Here is a 22630-nt window from a genome sequence, read left to right as displayed (position 1 = left end):
TTACTGTGTGCAGGCGTGGAACACCTCCGGCTATGAAGAAGATAGAGCATTTTAGCGTGCAAAGGGTTCGGGGAGACGGTCGCTGTATGTTCCGAAGTTTGGTAGGCAGCCAAATACATTTTTTCATACTTTCATAACTTCTGTGCAGATTTATGTAACAAAGGAAGAAGGTTTTAAGAAAATTTTAATTTCATCCACAGAATGCAAACACTTTATTCTCGCGTTTCTCTTCAAATGAGGTTGGGTGTGAGTCCTGGGTGCTTTTGGTGGAATAGTTAGTCTGGTACTTAGCACCTAAGCCAAAATAAGTCCGTGTTATGCAGTGCAGCATCAGCTTTAGGGCTGCAAAGTTCGAAAACGAAAGAAAGCACAAATGGCATCCTGTAGAACTTTTTAAACTTTCTTTAGTACTGGCAAGTACTGGTAAGACCGAACAATTTAGAGCAGCATCCTTACACATAATTCATATCAAGAAGCCTATTAAAAAGCATAAGCAAAATTTTATACTTGAAAGGTCCGACCGGATCACCATAAGACATTATATGCTCAAACCATTACCTCAAGTTGAATTTTAGGTTTGAGCATTGTTCTCGCAGTTAACTCTTAATCTCAGAAATTCAGAGAATTTTGTCCTTCCTAAGTATTGATGCTAAAGAGATGTAACTTTAGAAGAGTTGAAGATAGGCTCTCATTTGTCTCGTTATAAAATTCTATCGTGGCTTCTTATTTGAAGGGCACAATATTCAAAGCCTATTGATGATGGGTGAGATGGCTTTGAAGGGCATAGAACTCCTCAAATTATTTTGCCTAGTGGAAGTCAGCCAAGTCTCATTGATCCAATTTCTGGATGCAAATCAGAGGACAACTTAAATAGGTTGGACTGTCTAAACCATGGGTGCAGAAGCAAGAACAGAAATGAAGCAAATACGAATCAAGGTGCGCACAAAGTAAAGTAGAATGTGGCAATGTTTATATCAATATGTAAAATTTCTATTCAATGCTCCATGAAAGAGTTTCAGATAAAAAAGAGAATGGCTAACTATATGCTAACTTGCTCTATGCTATGCTTTGTATCATACATATTATTACCACTCAAATTATGATAAATCTCTAATCCACAAGGTACAACTCAAGGGGTAACTGTTAGGATGGTCACCACTGTCACCTCAATAAATTGTTTTGCACTTTAGGTTGGCTCTCCTTTGCCTCAAGAGCAGTATCCCTAGTAGGATTACTAAGATTAAACAATGAGGCACAAGGTGAGGTTGAGAGTAGCCTCCTAGTAGGATTACTAAGATTAAACAATGAGGCACAAGGTGAGGTTGAGAGTAGCCTCCTAGTAGGATTACTAAGATTAAACAATGAGGCACAAGGTGAGGTTGAGATTAGCCTTAGTAAACGGAGTTTTGAGGTTTTTAGGGTTTTAAAATGAGTGATGGAAGGAAGTAGAAATTGGTGCCAAATCCAAATCTTTTGATAGCATAAAATCGTTTCCAGACCCAATCCATGGGTCTTGCTCGATTCGGACTTTGGATTTGTTCCCTACTCTCCATGCTGTCCATGGACCTATCAAAAGAGAGGAGGAAACCAAGGCTTTCCAAACTGTTGACCCTCCATTTGAAGATTTCCTCTGTAACCTGTACCACTGCTCCAAAGATAGAACTTTTAAATATTTCAAGGTCATGACTCTATGCAGAAGGCCTCATTGTGTGTCAAACCCAAAGAGAAAGAGCTGCTGAGTACTGTGAGAAGATAAGGATATTTTTAAACTCCCAACCTCCCAAAATTTTCAGCTTTGCTAAATTCGACCACTTAGCTAAAGGGACTCCATTCGCTTGATGGCTTCTTGACCAAAGGAAGCGAAACCTGACATTTCTAATTTTAGTCAGAATGCCTTTCAGGACAACTGCTATTGAAGTTCAATAAACAGGAATACTTTCTAAGATTGACTTTACCAGGATCAATCTTCCTCCTTTTGAAAGAAGCATATTCACCTAGGCCGAAATACGCACCTCTATCTTCTTGACCAACCAAATCCAATCCCCATATTTGTACAAATTTGGCTTGAGGTGGAAATCCAGATATTGTAAGCTTTCATCCATAGTACTCGATGGAAAAGGCAACCAAAATGGCAACTGATCCTGAGCTCCCTCCAGAAGATTGCTTCCAATGATATAGGACTTAGGCTCATTAAACACTATGCCTGTTGCACACTTATATAATCCAAGATCCTCTTTAAAGCTTGAATTTCTGCCACAGAACCATAACCCATGATGGGAACATCGTCCATGAACAAATGATGTGATAAAGATTTAACATCTGAGATTTTGACTCCCTGAATCTTCCACTTAGCTCTAGCTTCTGCCATCAAACGTCTAAGACCTTCAGCAACTAACAGAAATAAGAAAGGCAACAACGGGCAACCTTGTCTGAGCCCTTTTGAAGCCTGAAAAAACTGGGAAGGAGCACCATTAATCAGAACTGTGAAGGTTGCCGACTGGACACACCCCACGATCCAACTAACTACACTGATGTTCATACCCATCTTTATCAAAATAAGCCGAAGAAAAGTGCAGCTTACTCTGTCATAAGCCTTTGATAGGTCGATCATAAGAACCACAGATGGCCTCTTAGACAGTTTAATGGAGCATAGCACTTCTTGTGCCAATGCTATGCATTGTGAATCTGATGATTGTGGAGAAAATCAAATTATTCTTCTGAAACGAAATCACTGAAAATATGCTTCAGCCTTACGGCAATGATTTTGGCCACTAGATTATAAATAACAATGCAACATGAAATAGGCTGAAAGTCCTCAAACAGCTTTGCATCCTTCTTCTTTGGAATTAGAACTAGGTTTTTTGTGTTAAGAAAACTCAACATCTTCCCTGACTTCTGGCATTCACGGACTCTTTTGGAAATGTCTTTGTTAATCAGATAAAAAACCAACTTAAAATTCGACTTTTAACCCATCTGGCCCTGGGTTTTTTTCTTGTTTGAGAGCAAAGAGGGTGCCTCTTACCTCTTCTTCAGAAACTTCCTCCATCAGACTATCATTTGTCTCCTCAGAGAAAGATCTCAGAAAGAGCTTCAATATCTGCAAAATCTCTTGGATAGGACATCCCCAGGGTTCCTGAAACAAAGACCTGAAGAAACTGATGCGGACATCACCTTTCTCATCTGTTGTCCCCTTGATACTGATTCTTTGTTAATCGGTGCAGTTGGTGTTTGCATTTTTATCTCACTGAAATCAAACCTTTTGCAGCTGCCTTCAGCAAAGGTCTAGCTATCTTTTTGAAAAGATACAAACAAACAGAAAATCAATATTTCATTTGGTCAAGGTTTTCAGAAGAATTATTAATTTAGATAATGTTACTTAGAAAGTTGAAATCCATATATTTCAATGTTGGTGTTTGTAACCAGTCTCTTTTGTAACTTGTTCACCTGAAGCAATGCATCCTGAAGAAACAGTTTTACAATGGGTCAAACTGATGTTTCATTGGGATTTTTTGCAGCAATGTAATATGACTTCCTGGAACTTGTGGGGCTAGAAAGTTCTTGCTGTCTTTCTGTATCTATTGCATCTTTTCAGTAAAGAAGCTAGGATAATGGTGTTATTCTAGTTCTCTAATAACTATAACTTTCCTTTGAAAACCATGGCAGGTAAAGGGAATGGCAGCAAATAAGGGTCTTTCTCTTAGTCCAAGGGCAGAAGAGGAGGATGCAGGTAAGGTGTGGTAAGTCAGAATTATAAAAGATGGATAAATATAGGAACTTAATATTGTGATTTCATGTGGAAATTTTTTGTGATAATCAAATAAGCTATAGTTATACAATATCCATCTTTAATGATAGTTGATAGATATCATAAATTCATAGTGAATAAAACTTTAATATTTTGACCTTGCATTTGCCGTTGTACTGTTTATTGATTCATAACCAATTTGGTGTTAAATGTTTCCAAGCTGAGGTTTGAGAGAGCTGAAATGTTAAGTTGAAATAGGGAAATGGTCTTGTAAGTATAGGAGGTCTGCAGCATTAACATCTAAGGTGCTTTGATCTTAAGGATTATTGAACAAAGTGGTTGTGTTGAGTTTTGACTAGATATTTTTATTTGAAACATTTTGATATAAATTTTAATTTATGTCAAGGATTATGGGGTATTAATCATAGAAATGAGCCACGGGCCTCTTATGGACGTGAATTTTGGCACCTGTGCACATCTTTTACTTTGTGTTTAATATTATGACCAACTTATATGTGTAAAAGCCCCAAGCACAAAGCGAAAACCCAAGGGCAATTTAGAGGGGCTACTCACTGTTGCTTCAGTAACTTCGTCTCTCACTTTAGGCTGGCTCTCCTCCAGCACAAAGAGGGCTTTCCTAAGATAGAAGTGCTAAGACAATGACTAGGAGGCTCAAGGTGATGTGAAGATACAGCTTTCCGAAATGTTTTTTTTCTAATGTTGTAAAATAAGGTGGAATGGGAACTGAAGCAATAGAGGCCCAGGACCAATGCCCATAAAATATTGGCCAAAATGGAGTCAAGACTCAAGAAGCATCAATCTGAAGTGGACAATTTCTTGGATGTGTGATACGAATGGGGCTGTTATACTTGCCACATTCAGCATTAGGTGAAAATCAATGCAGAAATATACTCTTGGAGAACCCTAAAGGTGCCACTCTAAAAGAAAGTTATGAAGGTTCCATTCTATAATGAAGTATTAATTCCAGCAACAATTTGATAGATGCAAGTTTAATATTCAGAAATATAATAGAAAATGACACGTAAAACAGCACTATTCGTCTTACACTCATCCGAACTGCAAATATTCCATTAGAAGTCCTCCACAACAAATTCTTCATAAGGAATTTCTACAATTAACCAACAACATATGAATGAATGAAAATTTGAGCCTTACATATGATAGAAGTAATATTTTCAATTTTATATTAAGCTTTCCAATATGATATACAATAAATCCCAGATGGAGAAATTCCAATCCTCAATTTCCCAACAATCTCAAATTTCAACCATGCCAAATGGAGAAAGCTAACCTTTAAATAGAGTGAACTTTGTCTCCTTTACAATAAACAAGTTGCTGTTCTTCTAGATCCATTAGTTCTCAAAGGAATACAGAAAAATATTACATTTCAAACCTCCAGAACAACTTCCTTACTAAAAGTAGCAATGGGTTGTTGAGTTCCTCTTTCTTATCCAACACAAAATTAATCAAATATGCTAGATACATACTTATCTCCAAGAAAAAATATTATAATATTCTCTCACATAACCAACTCATGTGACAAGTCAAACATTTATAAAATAATGAGTGTTAAGCAAGAATGTCCAAAAATAGCACAAGAAGGTGGGACTCATCCTTTAAATGAGTGGTTGACCAAGCAACAAGCTCCAAGAAACAATAAATGAGTGCTTTCAGAAGTGCATCCTCAAGGCATCCCCAAATTAGTAGTAAAATACTCCATGAGAGGTGTGCTCCACAAGGAAGGAGATAAAGCTAATGATAGGTGCAATGCCTAGGCTTTTGATTCGTATACAAGTCAACATGTTAGCCAAGGCCTCCATATGAATGAGAAATTATAAATTAGGGGAGCCCGCTCCTTAATGGCCTCAAACTGTGTGCAATACACTAACACCAAGTGGCATGTGTGGCATGCCCTCAAACATGAAAAAGTGGGCAACGAATGCTCCATGAGGTGGATGCCTTCTTGAAACTCTCTAGGGCATGGTCTCATAGGCATAAACACCATCCACAAGTGTGCAAACAGTTACATCCAAGAATGACAAGTCAATAAACAATATATTAATGTAATCATATATGTGCCAATTTAATCAACGCTCGCCTAACTCGATTGAAGAGGGGTGAGCCCTGTTGCCCAACAAAAAGTGGGTAACCGATAGGAATACATTTTTCTCCTCTTTAGAAAACAACCTAGCTAACAATCCTATGTGATCAACACATAACATGATGCCAAGATCCTCCACTTCTTGCTTCGGTTAGATTTCTCTCTCCCATCTGGCATTCCTTCTTAAAGTAAGGTGGATCATCCATTGACAGGTATTTTAACCATTTTTGCAATCACGTTCTTTCACTTAATGTTATGGGCATACTAATATAGATTAAGGGGTAAACTGGATAATTTACCAATCTCGACTGCATTATTGTTCCCTTATTTCACCTCAGAGGTTAGTCTTTGACTCTAATCCAGTGGGACCTCCTTTGAGGCCTTAGGATTTTAGGAAGGGCACTACTGGGGATTCGGGGAAGCACTAATTGAAGTAATGTGTCCGGGTAATCATACTTATCACTTTCCATCTTTCCTCTTATTCATCTTCATTCTTTGGGTTGGTGGTCATTGGTCATTGGGATTGGCACCTTCCTTGCATTTAGGCCCAGAAAGTTAGTCTTGGAGGTTGATGCAACCAATGTTCCACCAAGTTTCCAGGATGGGGGGACATGGAAAGGGAAGACGCACAGGTGGGGCATGTGCGAGCCATTCATCATTCGTTATTTTAGAATCTAATTTGTACCAAGCAAAATAGTAGATAGTGAAGTTTGAAGACTAGATTAGTAAATTGAAATTACTCGAACTCAAAAATAGTAAAAAGTGACGAATTAAAGACTTGGTCTAAGGCCATCAGTATCTAGAGTAAAGACTCAAAAGTTAAAACTAAAAATCAACAATGGACATTGAACCAATGTTATTAGAACCATATCAGTGATCGAACTAGTCAACCCCAAAACTAGGAGCTGGAAAAAAATTGGACCAAAAAATTGGTTGATCAAAAAATGCATAAATATTCAAATGTTGAAAAAAATATGTAAATATTCATGTGCATCCTTATGAATCCAAACCATTATACAAAATATGCAATGTTTCTAATATATATAGTGAGAGTGCACATAACCAAAATTACATTGACTGCAATCCGTATTTGAACCAAAAATACATCAACAAAGAGGCTCTAGATGGCCTATATGGTCCAAAAAATTCATGCTATAACAAATACCTACATACCATCAAATTCATTGTATATATTGGGATCCTCGTCATCAATATCGCCCTCTAAGCATTAAAATAAGATAGAAAAAGCTTAATAAGTCAAATCGAGATTTCGTTTGAGTGATAGTTAAAATTTTACTAGGGTCATGATAGAGGAGTTCAATAATCAATGCCACCAACATTGAGGTACATAGAGGGCTTGGTGCTCTTGATTAAATGCTATTTCTAGACCCTCATACATCATAGAATCCAAAGGAAATGTTGCAATCCCCCCAATCCCCCCATCCTGAAAATTGTTAAGTCTGTTGGATTTTGAGTGGGATCTAAAATTCGACTTTCTCCTATGAAATCCAATGAGGTTTGAACCCCTCTCAAACATCCCTAGTCATTAATGGTAATGTTAAAGATTTAAGTAAAAGTAATGTCATCACTTTTACTTTAATAAGTTAACATTACCATTATTTACGAAGCATTAGTAGGGCCCTAGGGTTGAATATTAGGCTTCCTCACTCATAGATTATTGTTTTCAATCAAAATTAAGGGGGGACGCCTAGCCCTTTATGAGGGGGGATGTCCACAAGCACCCCTTTTAGGGAAACACATTCCCTACATTGGGGAAACGTTTCCCCTTATGTCTCCCCGAGTTTCCCCAAAAGGGCGACGTGGATAAATGTTTCCTTAGGTGTCCCCCCATCCCGGGTGTATGGGAAATGTGGGGTGTCTGCACCCCACCTTGGGCGACATCCCCCTATGGAACACTAGATGCAATTAAAAGAAAGATAAAAGCATAAGAAAGCCAAAATGAAAGAAAAATGAAAAAATGCAAAAGATGGCAAGGACATTTGTTTAGCGCGTGGGAAAAAGCTCGGCATGAGCTCTACCCCTCCTCATTAGCCATCATTGAGTTCCTCAAGCATTTGATGCTTCATCCATAAAAAGGAACTCTTGTATTGTCCCAACCTTGATGAGCGATAAATTGACTCATCCTAAAGGGGTAATGGAAGATCTCAAAAGCAACCATGGGCTTTTAAGTTATGCACCCAAATAAAGATAAATCATAAAAAGTAAAAGGTGCATAAGAGAGGTGGAAAAAACAGGCTGAGGAAAGGGGTAGCGCATGCCTTCACAATTGCTCCCTCCTTACATCTATACACTCAAGATGTTGGAACTCCATTAGTTGGTCACATGGCTATGCCACCTTGCCCTAAAGTTCTTTCCACTTCATAGCCATCATTTCCACACACACCTACAAATTGATGGGCTAACCTAGGACATATCACTTCCCCGTGGGGGCTAGAAAGATCTGATAGGGTTGTGACCTAACTATCCTTGATATAAGGAGGTAACTTGTTTACATGACTTGATCTAGTTAGACATTTGAAGGTGAGCTTTTGTGAAGTATTCTTGTGCCCCTAATATTAGGTATGGTACACTATGATTCTTTTATGGTTTTTTTCTTTCTAAGTAAAGGTAATCTATTAATATGTACAGAAAAATACAGAGAGGACTAAGCCTCGACCAAGTTTAACATATAGAGTATCAGCGAAATATGGACTGCCCCAACATTGGAGAAACCAGTCCACCGAGAGCATAAAAACCAAAAATGGTATCAATTCTTGAGTCCAGAATCCACAAAAGAAACAATAAGATGATGCCTTGACAAATAGTCCAGCTAGGAAACTAGCTACCATCCAAAACTAGCAAAAAAAAAAAAACAGATCGAAAACACCTGGGCGGCGATGTTCAACCACATCCTAACACCAGGCAGCCACGTCCGAACCCCTGATAGCCTCGTCCATATCTTTGGCTGCCATGTCCAGCCACCTGGAAGCCACGTCAGCCTAGATGAAGTCATCCGGGATGGGTTCCTCGATGATTGGGCATGCCCACTCATCCGCCTCGTCCCTGGAAATGCTGCTGTGTGGCTCTCCATCGCCGTCGTGAGGCTCTCCCCCGTCACCAGATGCAACCTGCAGAGCAGATCCGTCCTGACTCGAACCACCAGAGGGCCCGTGGCAGCAGAGCTGCCCCCTCCGCCATGCTGATTGCCACCCAATTTCTGTCCATGCGAGGTGAAGAGGTTGTCGTCCATCCCATTCTTGCCAGTATCTCTGCAATTACTACATCTGGGAGCGTCCTCCTGCGGCAAGTTGGAATTGTCAACCTGAGAGGCCGTCTGAGAGTTTTCTTCAGTGAAGAGGATGGAAATAGTAGCGGTAATGACAGGCCTGTTCAGGGAGCTACAGAACCTGAATTGGGCTGAGTGGGGAGCGGGTTGAAGGGGCAAAGGAAAATTAGCTGAGTGGACAGCAAAGTCGCCATGAACAACACTTGAAGAACGAGCCAGACCCTGCCCACTTCTAGTGCTAGGATATCTACCCGCCCTATGAATTGGAGGATGATGCAGTTCAGGGGAAGGAGAGGAGGTGGCGCGCTCAGGGTACTGCTCAGTCGGAGGGCGAGAACTTCCTCCCCGAGTTCCTCCCCTACGACTTCTCATACGATGTCTCACCATGCTGATATCGCTGGCTGAGCGCTCAGAGGGAGCAGTGACAGGAGGGACAATGACAGAGGGAGCTCTAGCAGAGGAGTTGCGAGGCGAAATAGGGTCGTTCTGAGCTGAGGTTAAAATGCAGAGACCCGAATGAGAATGGTGAAACCCATTACCAAAATCCGCGCAACAAACAATCCAGCAACGACGACCAGTTGCAGTGCGAAGGCTGGGCTCATAGGCCTGAGGCGGACAGTTGCAGCGGAGCAGGGGAGACGGTGAAAGAATGAATCGAGGTACCTCCATAACCAAACAGTAAATAACTTTTTGCCGATCTGGACCTGCATTGAATGTAGCCTGCAGAGTGTCTTGAAGTTGCCTCAGGGTGGTATGGGGAGGGGCGCCATCAGCCAAGTGGCCTGTCCCCTCACCGCCATCCTTCAGAGTGTTCATTAAAACCTTAACGTGTCACCCACATCCGGGTATGATGCTTTTATGGTTATTGTCCCTAATGATTGATGATTTCACTTGATTTTGAGCAAGGTTTTGTCAGATGGTGTTATCACAATAGTAGCGGCCTCGTGTGAGATGATTCTCACCCCATTCAACAACATTCTAGAGGCCATTTTACCAAATACAAAGAGCTTTTTCTGACCTTGGTGGTGGAGTGTTTCCCTCTAAAGCAGAGCGTTGGGATATGAGATGGTTCCACATGGTACTTGACTCACTTGAGTATATACCTAGATGCTAAAAACATTGAGTCAACAAGGCTTGATGTTGGATTTATTGATGATGTGCCCAGATGGACCCAGGACGCCCCCAGGGTGGCCTTGACATTGTTTGATGGGCGTTGCTTGTTCCAGAGCCTGGATGATGATGGTTATCCTTGAGATGACAGGGGAGCAACTTGCACATTACTAATGGACCCAAATGCTTGAGCATGATGATGCTATGTCACCCCTTTTTGCCTTAGAAGGGTGTTGAAAATGCAACAAGAAAATCCTAATTTAATTTTGTCCTTGAATTAAATTGTAATTCCACATCTCATGACAACTTGTAATAGTTAACTAAGATAATTTGACTTAGTTGGCTCAGTTAATTCGATTTGAGGGTCTAACTTGAGTCATGTAGAGTGCCTCTTACTTTATAGAAGCCTTGGTTGAGTTTATTTTGAGTTGTAATTAATTAATTCAATTTAATCGAGTTAAAGCCAGTTAAACTAGTTCCAACTGATGGAGGAATTAGTGGGAGATCTAGTAGTGGGGTGTTGCAGTGATCAACCAAGTAAATTGAAGGTTCACTCATAATTAACTCATGCATGTCAGATCAGAGAAAGACCTAGTCGAGATTGGAGTTTAGGGACAATGTACTATCAGTTGTATAATCATCTGAATTGTACAAATGGTGCATGCAATCAGAGGAAGTGATCCGAATTTAAGCAGGAACGCAATAGATTACAGAGATAACCATAAATACAGAGATGCGATAACCATAAAAACAGAGATGCAACAGAAATAATAATATGCGATAACCATAAAAACATAGATGCCACGGAAATAATACTTCATTTCATTAATGGAGAATACTGAAATATGCTTACAAATAGGAATAACCCAGCTAGGGCGACGGTAGCTTATCTCTGAGAAGAGATGTGTCGGCTACATGCCTCTGAACTGTCTTACAATGAGGCTCGAAGGCCTATTTATTGTTGAGAAACAATGGAAAACCCTTCACATTCCAAAACCTAACCCTAGAAGATGAAATGCCAAATTGTGGGCCCCGTTTTTGGGTAAGTTGGTACATCAACTTCCCGGGGTCGCGAATTGGTCATACTATCTCCGTTTGATGTGCATGATAGCCCGTTGGAAAGATCTCTCCGAGGACTACGACAGAAAAGACGATTTTTATCAAAAAAATCGCTGGCCGTGGATTTCCCAAAAACGTCGTTTAGGGCCTCAAAACGGCTCCGGAAGTTTAGGACCCGAAAAACTGCTAAAAATAGTAAACTGTGCTATAATTAAGGAAACTGATAAAAACTGTAAGAAGCACTAGAGGGGATCCAAGTGGAATTAGCGGGTGGCCACCAATATCCACCTGGATCATTCCTCCCCCTTAGGAAGCAATGGTCCCCATTGCGTTGAGTTCCTCCATGAGATGAGGGAACTTCTGCTGCACTTGGTCCCTGGTGAGCCACTTGCCCTGGTGAAGGAGTTGTCCTGCTTTGACAACTTGATACAGTTGGATATTCTGCTGGCGAGTGTGCTTGATCTGTGTGTCCATGATCCGATCAGTTGCAACACGTTCCATGCAAGCTGGATTTAACTCTGTGGGTGTGAGTTGTTCTGCAATGTCGGACGTGTCTAGTAATGGTGGAAAGTATGGCCGAAGGCGGTCGACATTGAACACCGGGTGCAGGCCAAGGAATGGGGGAATGCTGAGCTCAAATGCATTGTCTCCCATAGCTTTGGTAATGGTGTAAGGACCATGTCGAAGTGGTCTGAGTTTCTGATGGGTTCTGGTAAGGCGCTCCCTCTGCAGATGTAACCAAACTTTGTCGCCCACCTGAAACTTGTGTGGTACCCCTCCATGTAACGAGAAGTTGTTCCTGTGTTCTGTCGTGACTGTATCCCTCTGTTGTTGCTGCTGTGTGGAGCCCTTCGCGGGGGTCATGGATGTAGCAACGATCTTCCCCTTACTTTGGGAACGAACCAGACAGAAAATAAATTTCCTAGTCTGTGAGATGAGCTTGCTGCCTTTCTTAGCAGTGATCAAAGAGGTGGCGGTAGGTGGGGCTACCTCCGGTATCCTGTATAATGAATTATCCAAAGAAATGATGACAGCGCGAGGCCTTGACTCATACACAGCATGTCGCCTCCACAAGTATGGCTGGCCTAATAGTACATCACAAACATCCAGAGGTGTAACATCACACAATACCTCGTCTGTGAAGGGCTTGATGCTGTAGGGAAGGCGGCACTGCTGGCGAACTTTGAGATCTCGTCCTTCGTGAAGCCAACCGATACTTGTTGGAAATAATACTGAGAGGGGGGGTGAATCAGTATTATCAGATTAATCAAACTTTTCAAATGCCCAGAAACATATACGCTACTTCAGTTAAGTGAACCAGCGTGTACACGCTACTGTGACGAAGTAAAACAGCGTATAAGCAGAAAACTCACAATTTAGTTAGCTTATTCTTCAATTAAGTGCATCAGGACATTATTCATCATATTAACAGTAAACATGTGCAGTATAACAGAACAGATAAAAAGCCACACACATGAACACCAAGATATAAGGTGGAAACCCAATGTGGGTGAAAACCACCTGCTGCAAGTTGTCTCTATCTTTCTTAATATGAAACTTCAGTTTACAATCTTTTGTACTGGTGCAGCCTTATACCAGTACGCAGGCTACAACTTGCAGAAGGCTTCAACCTTCTCTCGTTCTCCAAACTTCCTTGGAAGGGAGCTCCAACCCCCTTTGCTCTTGTACTAGCCAAGATACTAGTACGTAGGTGCTGACCTACAATCTTCCTTCTTCCAGGTATCACTTTTCATACATTTTCAGACTTGGATATTCCTGAAGCACAACATTACAATCTGAAGACCACAATTCATTCAATTTCCACAACAGATCATTGAAGCATAAAACAACCAAACTTTGAATCACTGAACCACTGAACCCTGTCAATCACCAGTTACCAGAACACAGAGCAGACTACAGAACTCTGCAATAACAGTCAGACCCCACTGTAAACCCAAATCAAGCTTCAAAAGATATACGCTACTTTAATGAGCAGAACCCGCGTATACACGCTCTTTTACCGAAGCCAACCTGCGTACAGATCTAAAAATAAACTTTCTCAATTTGCAGCTGTACCAGACATTAGTTAGACTCAGAACGTAACATTGCGACAATATGCAGATCTAGAAATACGCATAATCAACCATATCATGATAGTGCATTTCAAACCATTAGATCCTGATCTATCCTTAGATCTAGTCTTCCATCAACCGATGTGATCTCTCCTTGGCTTAGATCAAGCAACCCAGAACCTGCATATCAGATCTCTTTCTCTCTTAGATATTCAAGCCTTGTCGAAAGATGATCTTGCCTAATGATCTTCTTCTCCTTATATAGTCTTAGGCCTAACTCAATACCAAGAGCCAAAACCATAGTAACACAATACCATCAACTTCAAAACTAGGGATCGACACGCCCGTCGAGACACAATGGTCCGAAATCATAGGCACAACTTCCAAGGACTAACCACCATGGACCAAAGGAACCTTTCCACATACACGCGCTTTTTATGAATCGAACTTGCGTGTACACGCGACTTGGGCTTAACGAAACGGCGTGTATGAGCTTCCTTGGTATGCTGTACTGAGATCTGTCTTCTGATTAAGTTGCCATCACCTGTACCAACCTCTGAGCACCTGTACCATCCTCTGAGTGAGTTGCCATCAAGGACAACACTTGAATCATAATGCCAACAATCTCCCCCTTTGGACTTGATGGCAACCATCACACCAAGTCACTCTCCCCCTTTGACATCAAGGGCAAAGGGCTGTGCTCCCCCTGAGGACATGCTGATATCTCTGTTTGGCTGTGCTGACTTGTGCTCCCCCTGACCGAAAGCCAGATCTGCAAAAGATGTTCTTCAACAAGAACCAAGACTTATACACCATAAGGGACCTTCCTATCACCAAAAGACTCAATACATACCTCCATACTCCCTACCAAGAGGGGACATAACAGAAACAACCAATTATATTACAGCATTCATCCCAGGCATAGTGGGGAAACCAACAAAGGCCGTTACATGACCTTGATACCATAAAAGAGATATGACAAGAGAGATACATGACATAGAGACAACAGATCTAGACCAAGACTTAGGAAAGACACCAGCAGCATCTGATAAACATCTTGTTAGATCAGCAACTAGAATTTCTTTCTGAGCTCCTTCTCCTGAAACCAACAACCAAAACATCTGAATGCCAACAATGCTTTATGAGACTTTTGAGCTGCTCCCCCTGAACCTGTGCCTGTTGCACTCCCTGAAACTGTGCCTGAATAATTCTGACATTCCTATTGCTGTTCAGAACTTCAGAGTTTTCCCTTGCTGTTCAGAACTTCATATACGCGTTTTATCCTGTATAAAACAGCGTATGTACGCGGATATTCTTTCTGCAACAAGCGTCCAGAATACACGCGACTTACCCAGCATGAATCCGCGTGTATACGCTCATATCCCTTCCGTAACCTGCGTATACCAACTTTTCTGTAGAACAAACAAATTTCAACAACAGGATGAAGCATCAACTACTCCCAGCTTTTGTCTGAGATATTCAAAAGTTTCCCTGGGCAGTGGTTTTGTGAGAATATCAGCAACTTGCTCCTTAGAAGGAACATACTCCAACTTGACCTTCTGCTCAAGCACTTGTTCCCGAAGAAAATGGTACTTGATTGGTATGTGCTTGGTCTTTGAGTGCATGACTGGATTCTTTGAAATGCTGATTGCACTTGTATTATCACATAAGATAGAGACAGGTGGAGTGCAAGTGATTTGAAAGTCCTGCAAGGTCTGCATCATCCAAAGAAGTTGTGTGCAACAAGATGCTGCAGCCACATATTCTGCTTCAGCTGTAGATAAGGCAATCGAACTTTGTTTCTTGCTGAACCAAGATACTAATCTGGAACCCATGAAGAAAGCACCTCCACTTGTGCTTTTCCTATCATCCACACTTCCAGCCCAATCTGCATCTGTGTAAGCATGAAGAGTGAGATCTGTATTTCTAGGATACCATAAGCCATAGTTTTGGGTCCCTTGAAGATATTTGAAGATTCTTTTGACTGCCTGAAGATGAGTTTCCTTTGGGTTGGCTTGAAATCTTCCAACCATTCCTACTGCATGTGTAATATCTGGTCGAGTACCTGTCAAATAAAGCAAACTCCCAATCATGGATCTATAAGTGGGTTGGTGGACTGCTGCTGATTCATCATTTGCACTGAGGCTGCATCCTGTAACCATGGGTGTACATACTGGTTTTGACTCTTCCATGCCATACTTCTTCAAGATCTGCTTGAGGTATTTGGTTTGAGACAAGAAGATACCTCCTTCATTTTGTTGGATTTGCAATCCAAGAAAATATGTCAATTCTCCAAGAAGTGACATTTCGAATTCTTTCTGCATAACCAAGGCAAAGTTTTGACTCATAGTCTCTTCATTGCTGCCAAAAATAATATCATCTACATAAACAACAAGAATTAGCAATTTGTTATTTTCAACTTTTATATAGAGATTGCTATCTGCTGATCCTTTTGAAAAGCCTTGTTGGTGAAGATATTTGTCCAACCGATAGTACCAAGCCCTTGGAGCTTGTTTGAGCCCATAGAGAGCCTTTTTCAATCTGCATACAAGGTTTGGATCATTCCCAAGAATGAACCCATCTGGCTGCTCAATATATACTTCTTCTTCTAAGTCTCCATTCAGGAAGGCTGATTTCACGTCCATTTGAAATACCTTGAAGTTTTGAAAGCTTGAGAGAGCAAGGAACATTCGGATGGCCTCTAGTCTTGCCACAGGAGCAAAGGTCTCTTCAAAATCTATTCCTTCTTGCTGTGCATACCCTTTACAAACAAGTCTGGCCTTGTTTCTAATTACTTCTCCATTTTCATTTAACTTATTCTTGAAGACCCATTTTGTTCCTATTACATTCTTATCTTTTGGTCTAGGAACTAATTCCCAAGTGTTGTTCCTTTCGATTTGCTCAAGTTCTTCATCCATTGCTTTGACCCAACATTCATCTTTGCATGCTTCTTTCACATTTTGTGGTTCAATGGAGGAGAGTAGAGCCAAGTAGCTTGAAGCTTCTGCAAGTGTCCTTCTTGTTTGTACTCCTGCTTCTTTCTGCCCCACAATCTGAGTTTCTGGATGATTCTTTTGGACATATCTGGATGGAGTCTTCTCTTCTATTCTTGTCTGCTCCTCTGGTTCTTCTTGAGATTCTTCTTCTTCTTGAGGTTCTTCTTCTTCATCATTTCGCCTTTGAGAGTAACCTTCATCTTCTTCATGATGAACTTGCCTAGGAATATATCCCTTCTCATCAACCACTATATCAATACTGTCAACAATTCTGCCAAGTCTTTTATTGTAGCACTTGTATGCTTTGCTATGTGGAGAATAACCAAGAAGAATGCCCTCATCTGCTCTAGGTTCAAGTTTGCCAAGTTGCTCATCAGTATTCTTAATATAACATTTGCTCCCAAAGATTTTGAAATGCTTCACGGAAGGAGTTTTACCACTCCAAAGCTCATGAGGTGTTTGAGTGCTGTTTACTCGGACATTTGTTTTGTTAAGAATGATAACAGCAGCATGTGCGGCTTCACCCCAGAAGGTTGCAGGAGTACCTGATTCATCGAGCATAGCACGAGCCATTTGTTGGATAGTTCTGTTCATTCTTTCCACAACCCCATTTTGCTGAGGAGTTCTAGCTGTAGAGAATTCTCTTCTTATCCCATGTTCATCGCAGAAATCAAAAAATTCATTTGATGTGAACTCCCCACCTCTGTCAGATCTGAGGCACTTGATTTTGTGTCCTGATTCATTTTCAGCCAATGCTTTGAAGGATTTGAATTTTTCGAATGCTTCATCTTTGTGCTTCATAAGCCCTAACCAAACAAACCTTGAGAAATCATCAATGAATAATATCAGATATTCTTCTCCTCGAGGTGTCCTTTTCCTAAATGGACCACATACATCTGTATGGACTAGCTCAAGAGGCAAGCTAGCTGATCCTTCCTTCTCTGGAAAGTTAGTTCTGGTTTGCTTTCCAAACTGACAAGATTTGCATATGGTGTTGTCTGGAATTTTGATATCTGGAAGATCGCGAACTGCCTGATATTTGCATGCTTTCCTTATTTGTGAGAAGCTTAGATGTCCCAACCTTCGATGCCATAACCAGTGCTCTTCATCCTTGCTAAGATAGCATTGTTGTTGTCCTTCTTCAAATATGTACAGATTATTTGGAGTTCTTTTGCCTTTGAGAACTGTTTTACCTGTATCAAGATCACGAACAAGACATCCATTCGATCTGAAAATAACCTCTGTTTTTTGATCACACATCTGGCTGACACTTAGAAGATTATGCTTCAATCCATCAACATACAAAACATTTCCAGCCTTGACCTTTTCTTTCAAAGGAGCAATACCTTTTCCTTTTATAGTTGCAGGAGTATCATTTCCAAAAGAAACTTTCTTTCCCTTTTCTAAAGTAGAATAAGATTCAAGTTTTTCTTTATCACCTGTCATATGTTTCGAACATCCACTGTCAATGTACCATAGATTTTCCTGTCCTTCTGCATAAAATGCTATCCCACATCTTTCTGTTTGAGGTTCCTTTATTCTCCATGTTTTGGTGCTTGTGGCTTGTTCCTTTTTCTCCTGAAACCTGCTCCTGCATTCAGAGTCTTTATGACCAAAATTATTGCAAATAGAACATTCAACTTCATTTTCAAGCACCGAAAAGTTGTTATAGGTCCTTTTTGTAATCCCTGTCATACTTCTTTGTTTTTGAGCTTCCCTAGTCATGATTGTTTTATATGCAACACATTGAGCTGCTCTGTGACCAAAGTTGTGGCAAGAAAAGCATTGTCCATTGAAGAAGCTTCTGCGGTTATTGAATCTACCAGCCAACTGATTGTAATTTCTATTTTCATCTATTCTTGAGCCAAACTGAGAAGATTTTACCTGTGGTTGGTTGTAGCTTTTGTTCATCCTTAAGGAGGATTGTCCCTGATAGTTTCTGTTTGTAACTCGTCCCTGCTTTACCTGATTATCTTCATTGTTCTTCCGCTCATTTCCTCTTGCTGCATCAAGATAACTTTTTGAGGTGGATGCTTGAGAGGTTTCTCCATTATAGCCCAAACCTGTCTTGTTTAGAGGAGACCGCTGCACACTGATAATCTCATCCAAAGTTTCAGATCCTTTGACAAATTTAAGATTAATAGCTTTTGTTTTCTCAATTTCTTTTCTGAGACCAACAATTTCACCTTCTAGTTTTTCAAGATGTTTTTCCTTTTCATCAATTTGAAATTGCAAAGTATCAATGATCACATTCTTTTCTTCTATGCCTCTCTTGAGTCTAGTGATTTCATTATAGAGATTATCCACATCTATAGCATCCTCATAATCATCATCTTCAAATGCCATTAACAGCTTATATTTATTACCTTGTTCATCTTCATCACTGTTTGATAAGCCATCACTATCTTCATGGGTGTAGTAGCTTTTCCTATTTGCACTTTGTTTCTTGTTCCATCTAGCAGGTTCTTTTCCTTTATCCTTATAAGGACATTTTGCAGCATAATGACCTACTTTCCACAAGCAAAGCATTTGAAAGGTAGCTTACCTCTGAACCTTCCAGAACCCCTTTGAAGATTTCTGACAAAATTTGATTCTTCTTCCTCTTCTTCTGGAACATGGCTTGCTTCATAGTAATCTTCTTTTCCTGATGCCTTAAAAGCAGCTTCCCTTCTGTCAGATGGACCTCCCTTTCTCATTTCATAAGCGGTTAGAATTCCATGTAGCTGAGACATAGTGAGAACACGGAGATTTTCTTTTTCTTCTATTGCAGATACTTTAGATTCAAACTTGGGGGATAAAGATCTTAGAATCTTTTGAACTACTATAGTTTCTCTTATTTCTTCACCCAAATTTTTCATACAATTAACAATCTCATCTACCCGAAGAAAATAATTAGCCACACTTTCATCATTATACATCTTGAGAGTCTCATATTGAATCCTGAGTGTTTGAAGTTTAGCTTGCTTTACCTGTTCATCTCCTTCATAGCTAGTGATCATTTTGTCCCATATTTCTTTTGCTGATTTGAAGTGCATGACCTTCATGAATTCTGTTTGAGATATACTTCCTAATAGAGTACTGACTGCTTTTGCATTTGTTTCATATGCCTTTTTCTCAGCTGGATCTGTAGGAGTAGCTGAAGGAAAAGCATAGCCTGTTTCTACAATGTCCCAAACTTCTGTACCAAGAGATTGAAGATATGCAGTAACTCTTACCTTCCAATAATTGAAATTTGTTCCATCAAAAACCGGTGGCCTGATTGATGCTTCTTTCTCGTAGTTGCTCATGATGAATGATCTTCCTTCAAGCGATCAAGCTTCTCTGAAGGACCTGCTCTGATACCAATTGTTGGAAATAATACTGAGAGGGGGGGTGAATCAGTATTATCAGATTAATCAAACTTTTCAAATGCCCAGAAACATATACGCTACTTCAGTTAAGTGAACCAGCGTGTACACGCTACTGTGACGAAGTAAAACAGCGTATAAGCAGAAAACTCACAATTTAGTTAGCTTATTCTTCAATTAAGTGCATCAGGACATTATTCATCATATTAACAGTAAACATGTGCAGTATAACAGAACAGATAAAAAGCCACACACATGAACACCAAGATATAAGGTGGAAACCCAATGTGGGTGAAAACCACCTGCTGCAAGTTGTCTCTATCTTTCTTAATATGAAACTTCAGTTTACAATCTTTTGTACTGGTGCAGCCTTATACCAGTACGCAGGCTACAACCTGCAGAAGGCTTCAACCTTCTCTCGTTCTCCAAACTTCCTTGGAAGGGAGCTCCAACCCCCTTTGCTCTTGTACTAGCCAAGATACTAGTACGTAGGTGCTGACCTACAATCTTCCTTCTTCCAGGTATCACTTTTCATACATTTTCAGACTTGGATATTCCTGAAGCACAACATTACAATCTGAAGACCACAATTCATTCAATTTCCACAACAGATCATTGAAGCATAAAACAACCAAACTTTGAATCACTGAACCACTGAACCCTGTCAATCACCAGTTACCAGAACACAGAGCAGACTACAGAACTCTGCAATAACAGTCAGACCCCACTGTAAACCCAAATCAAGCTTCAAAAGATATACGCTACTTTAATGAGCAGAACCCGCGTATACACGCTCTTTTACCGAAGCCAACCTGCGTACAGATCTAAAAATAAACTTTCTCAATTTGCAGCTGTACCAGACATTAGTTAGACTCAGAACGTAACATTGCGACAATATGCAGATCTAGAAATACGCATAATCAACCATATCATGATAGTGCATTTCAAACCATTAGATCCTGATCTATCCTTAGATCTAGTCTTCCATCAACCGATGTGATCTCTCCTTGGCTTAGATCAAGCAACCCAGAACCTGCATATCAGATCTCTTTCTCTCTTAGATATTCAAGCCTTGTCGAAAGATAATCTTGCCTAATGATCTTCTTCTCCTTATATAGTCTTAGGCCTAACTCAATACCAAGAGCCAAAACCATAGTAACACAATACCATCAACTTCAAAACTAGGGATCGACACGCCCGTCGAGACACAATGGTCCGAAATCATAGGCACAACTTCCAAGGACTAACCACCATGGACCAAAGGAACCTTTCCACATACACGCGCTTTTTATGAATCGAACTTGCGTGTACACGCGACTTGGGCTTAACGAAACGGCGTGTATGAGCTTCCTTGGTATGCTGTACTGAGATCTGTCTTCTGATTAAGTTGCCATCACCTGTACCAACCTCTGAGCACCTGTACCATCCTCTGAGTGAGTTGCCATCAAGGACAACACTTGAATCATAATGCCAACAATACTGTACGGCTGTGGGTGTGGTGTAGTTGGTAGGCCCAACCGCTTCACGACCTCTGCTGAAATGAGGTTCTTTTGGCTGCCACTGTCGACAATGAATTGCAGCGGCGAACCCTTCACCCACATCTGTGAGTGGAAAAGACGTTCCCCCTCCTCTGGATCTTCGGGCTCATTTTTCTGGATCTTGGCAGTAGCAACAGTGGCACTGGGATCCGCATCAATAATCTGCTTCCCTTTGTCATTCCCCTTGTCGGGTTCTGACTCAGAGTCGGAACATGCATCTGATTCGGAAGCCTTCAACTCGGCCACCAGCGACTGCTTGGTCCGACACTCACTTGTGTTATGAGTGGGACTCTTGTGGAACTCACACCACTTTCCTGTGTCCTTCTTCGGCTTCGTGGTGTTGTTCTTTTCTTGTAGCTTCGACGGGTTGTCTTGGGTCACCCCGCCTTGGCTTTGTCCTTTGGGCTTTGGATTTGCAGATCCAAAGTCTCGCTTCTTCTGTTTGAACTTTTGCTCGATTTTGACAGCGTATCGGTATGCTGTGCCAAGTGAGGAGATGTTCAAGAACTCCATCTCTTCCTGGATGTATCTGTGTAGGCAGCCGCGGTATTTGAGTACCAGATGCAGCTCAGAATCTTTGATACCCAACTGTGTGCGAAGGGTATGAAAAATGTTTGTGAACTCCGGCACATCTTGGTCTCGTCCCTGCCGCAGTGTGGTCCATTTGATGTATTTGTCCTCATAGCTTCCGACGGGGTAGTACTGCTCCTTGATGGCATCCCGGAAGTCATTCCAAGTGGGTGCGGTTGAAAATAGTGATCCTGTACTTTCATCCTTCTGCTCGCAATAGGTTTCCCACCAGTCCTTGACGTGGGGGGCTGCTTTGAGAAGAGCGAAAACAATCTTCTCCCGACTTGAAAATTCGTGAACAGAAAAATACCCATCTAGCAGATTTAACCATTTATCTACGGCATCTGCGTCTATTTGACCCTCGAAGATGGGGATTTCAAAATTAACTTGTACCTTAAACGGTGTGGCGTTTCCAGAGTAGCTGTTGGAAGCCGATGCGTCGCCTCTGGGTAGCCGCTGAAGGATCTGCGCAAAGCTATCCATCATCGCGTTCCTTTGCCGCTCGAGCGCTTCTTCGAGCAAGATTTTGATAGGATCTCCTGCCCCCTCGTCTTTCTTCTCATCCGCCATGGGAGGACGTCGAGATTTGCGAGGCTGGTCTTGCAAAGGTTCGACCAGTTCAAGCCCTAACTCCTTATATCCCGACCTCGTTGGGGACATGCAAAGAAAAACAGAGAAAAAGCAGACCACTCTGATACCACTGATCCGGATTTAAGCAGGAACGCAATAGATTACAGAGATAACCATAAATACAGAGATGCGATAACCATAAAAACAGAGATGCA

The 22630-nt window shown here is 41.1% G+C and overlaps 1 protein-coding gene across 2 annotated transcripts in view; it reads left to right on the top strand.

Annotated features, from left to right (window-relative positions):
- Positions 1–22630, top strand: part of LOC149150677 (Cysteine proteinases superfamily protein) — a 261323-nt gene that overhangs the window by 520 nt on the left and 238173 nt on the right. For both annotated transcript variants that reach the window (XM_089441185.1, XM_089441186.1), the window contains exons 3-4: positions 14–101; positions 3664–3727. In XM_089441185.1, coding sequence (XP_089297311.1) covers positions 14–101; positions 3664–3727 — 152 coding nt within the window. The remainder of the gene's footprint in view (positions 1–13; positions 102–3663; positions 3728–22630) is intronic.

This window comes from Pinus tabuliformis, chromosome 9, assembly GCF_031772625.1.
Source record: "Pinus tabuliformis cultivar Carrire ecotype Pingquan chromosome 9, CPIR1, whole genome shotgun sequence".
Classification (NCBI taxonomy): domain Eukaryota; kingdom Viridiplantae; phylum Streptophyta; class Pinopsida; order Pinales; family Pinaceae; genus Pinus; species Pinus tabuliformis.
The sequence above is the reverse complement of the archived record's forward strand: the minus strand, read 5'-3'. Positions and strand labels throughout refer to the sequence as shown.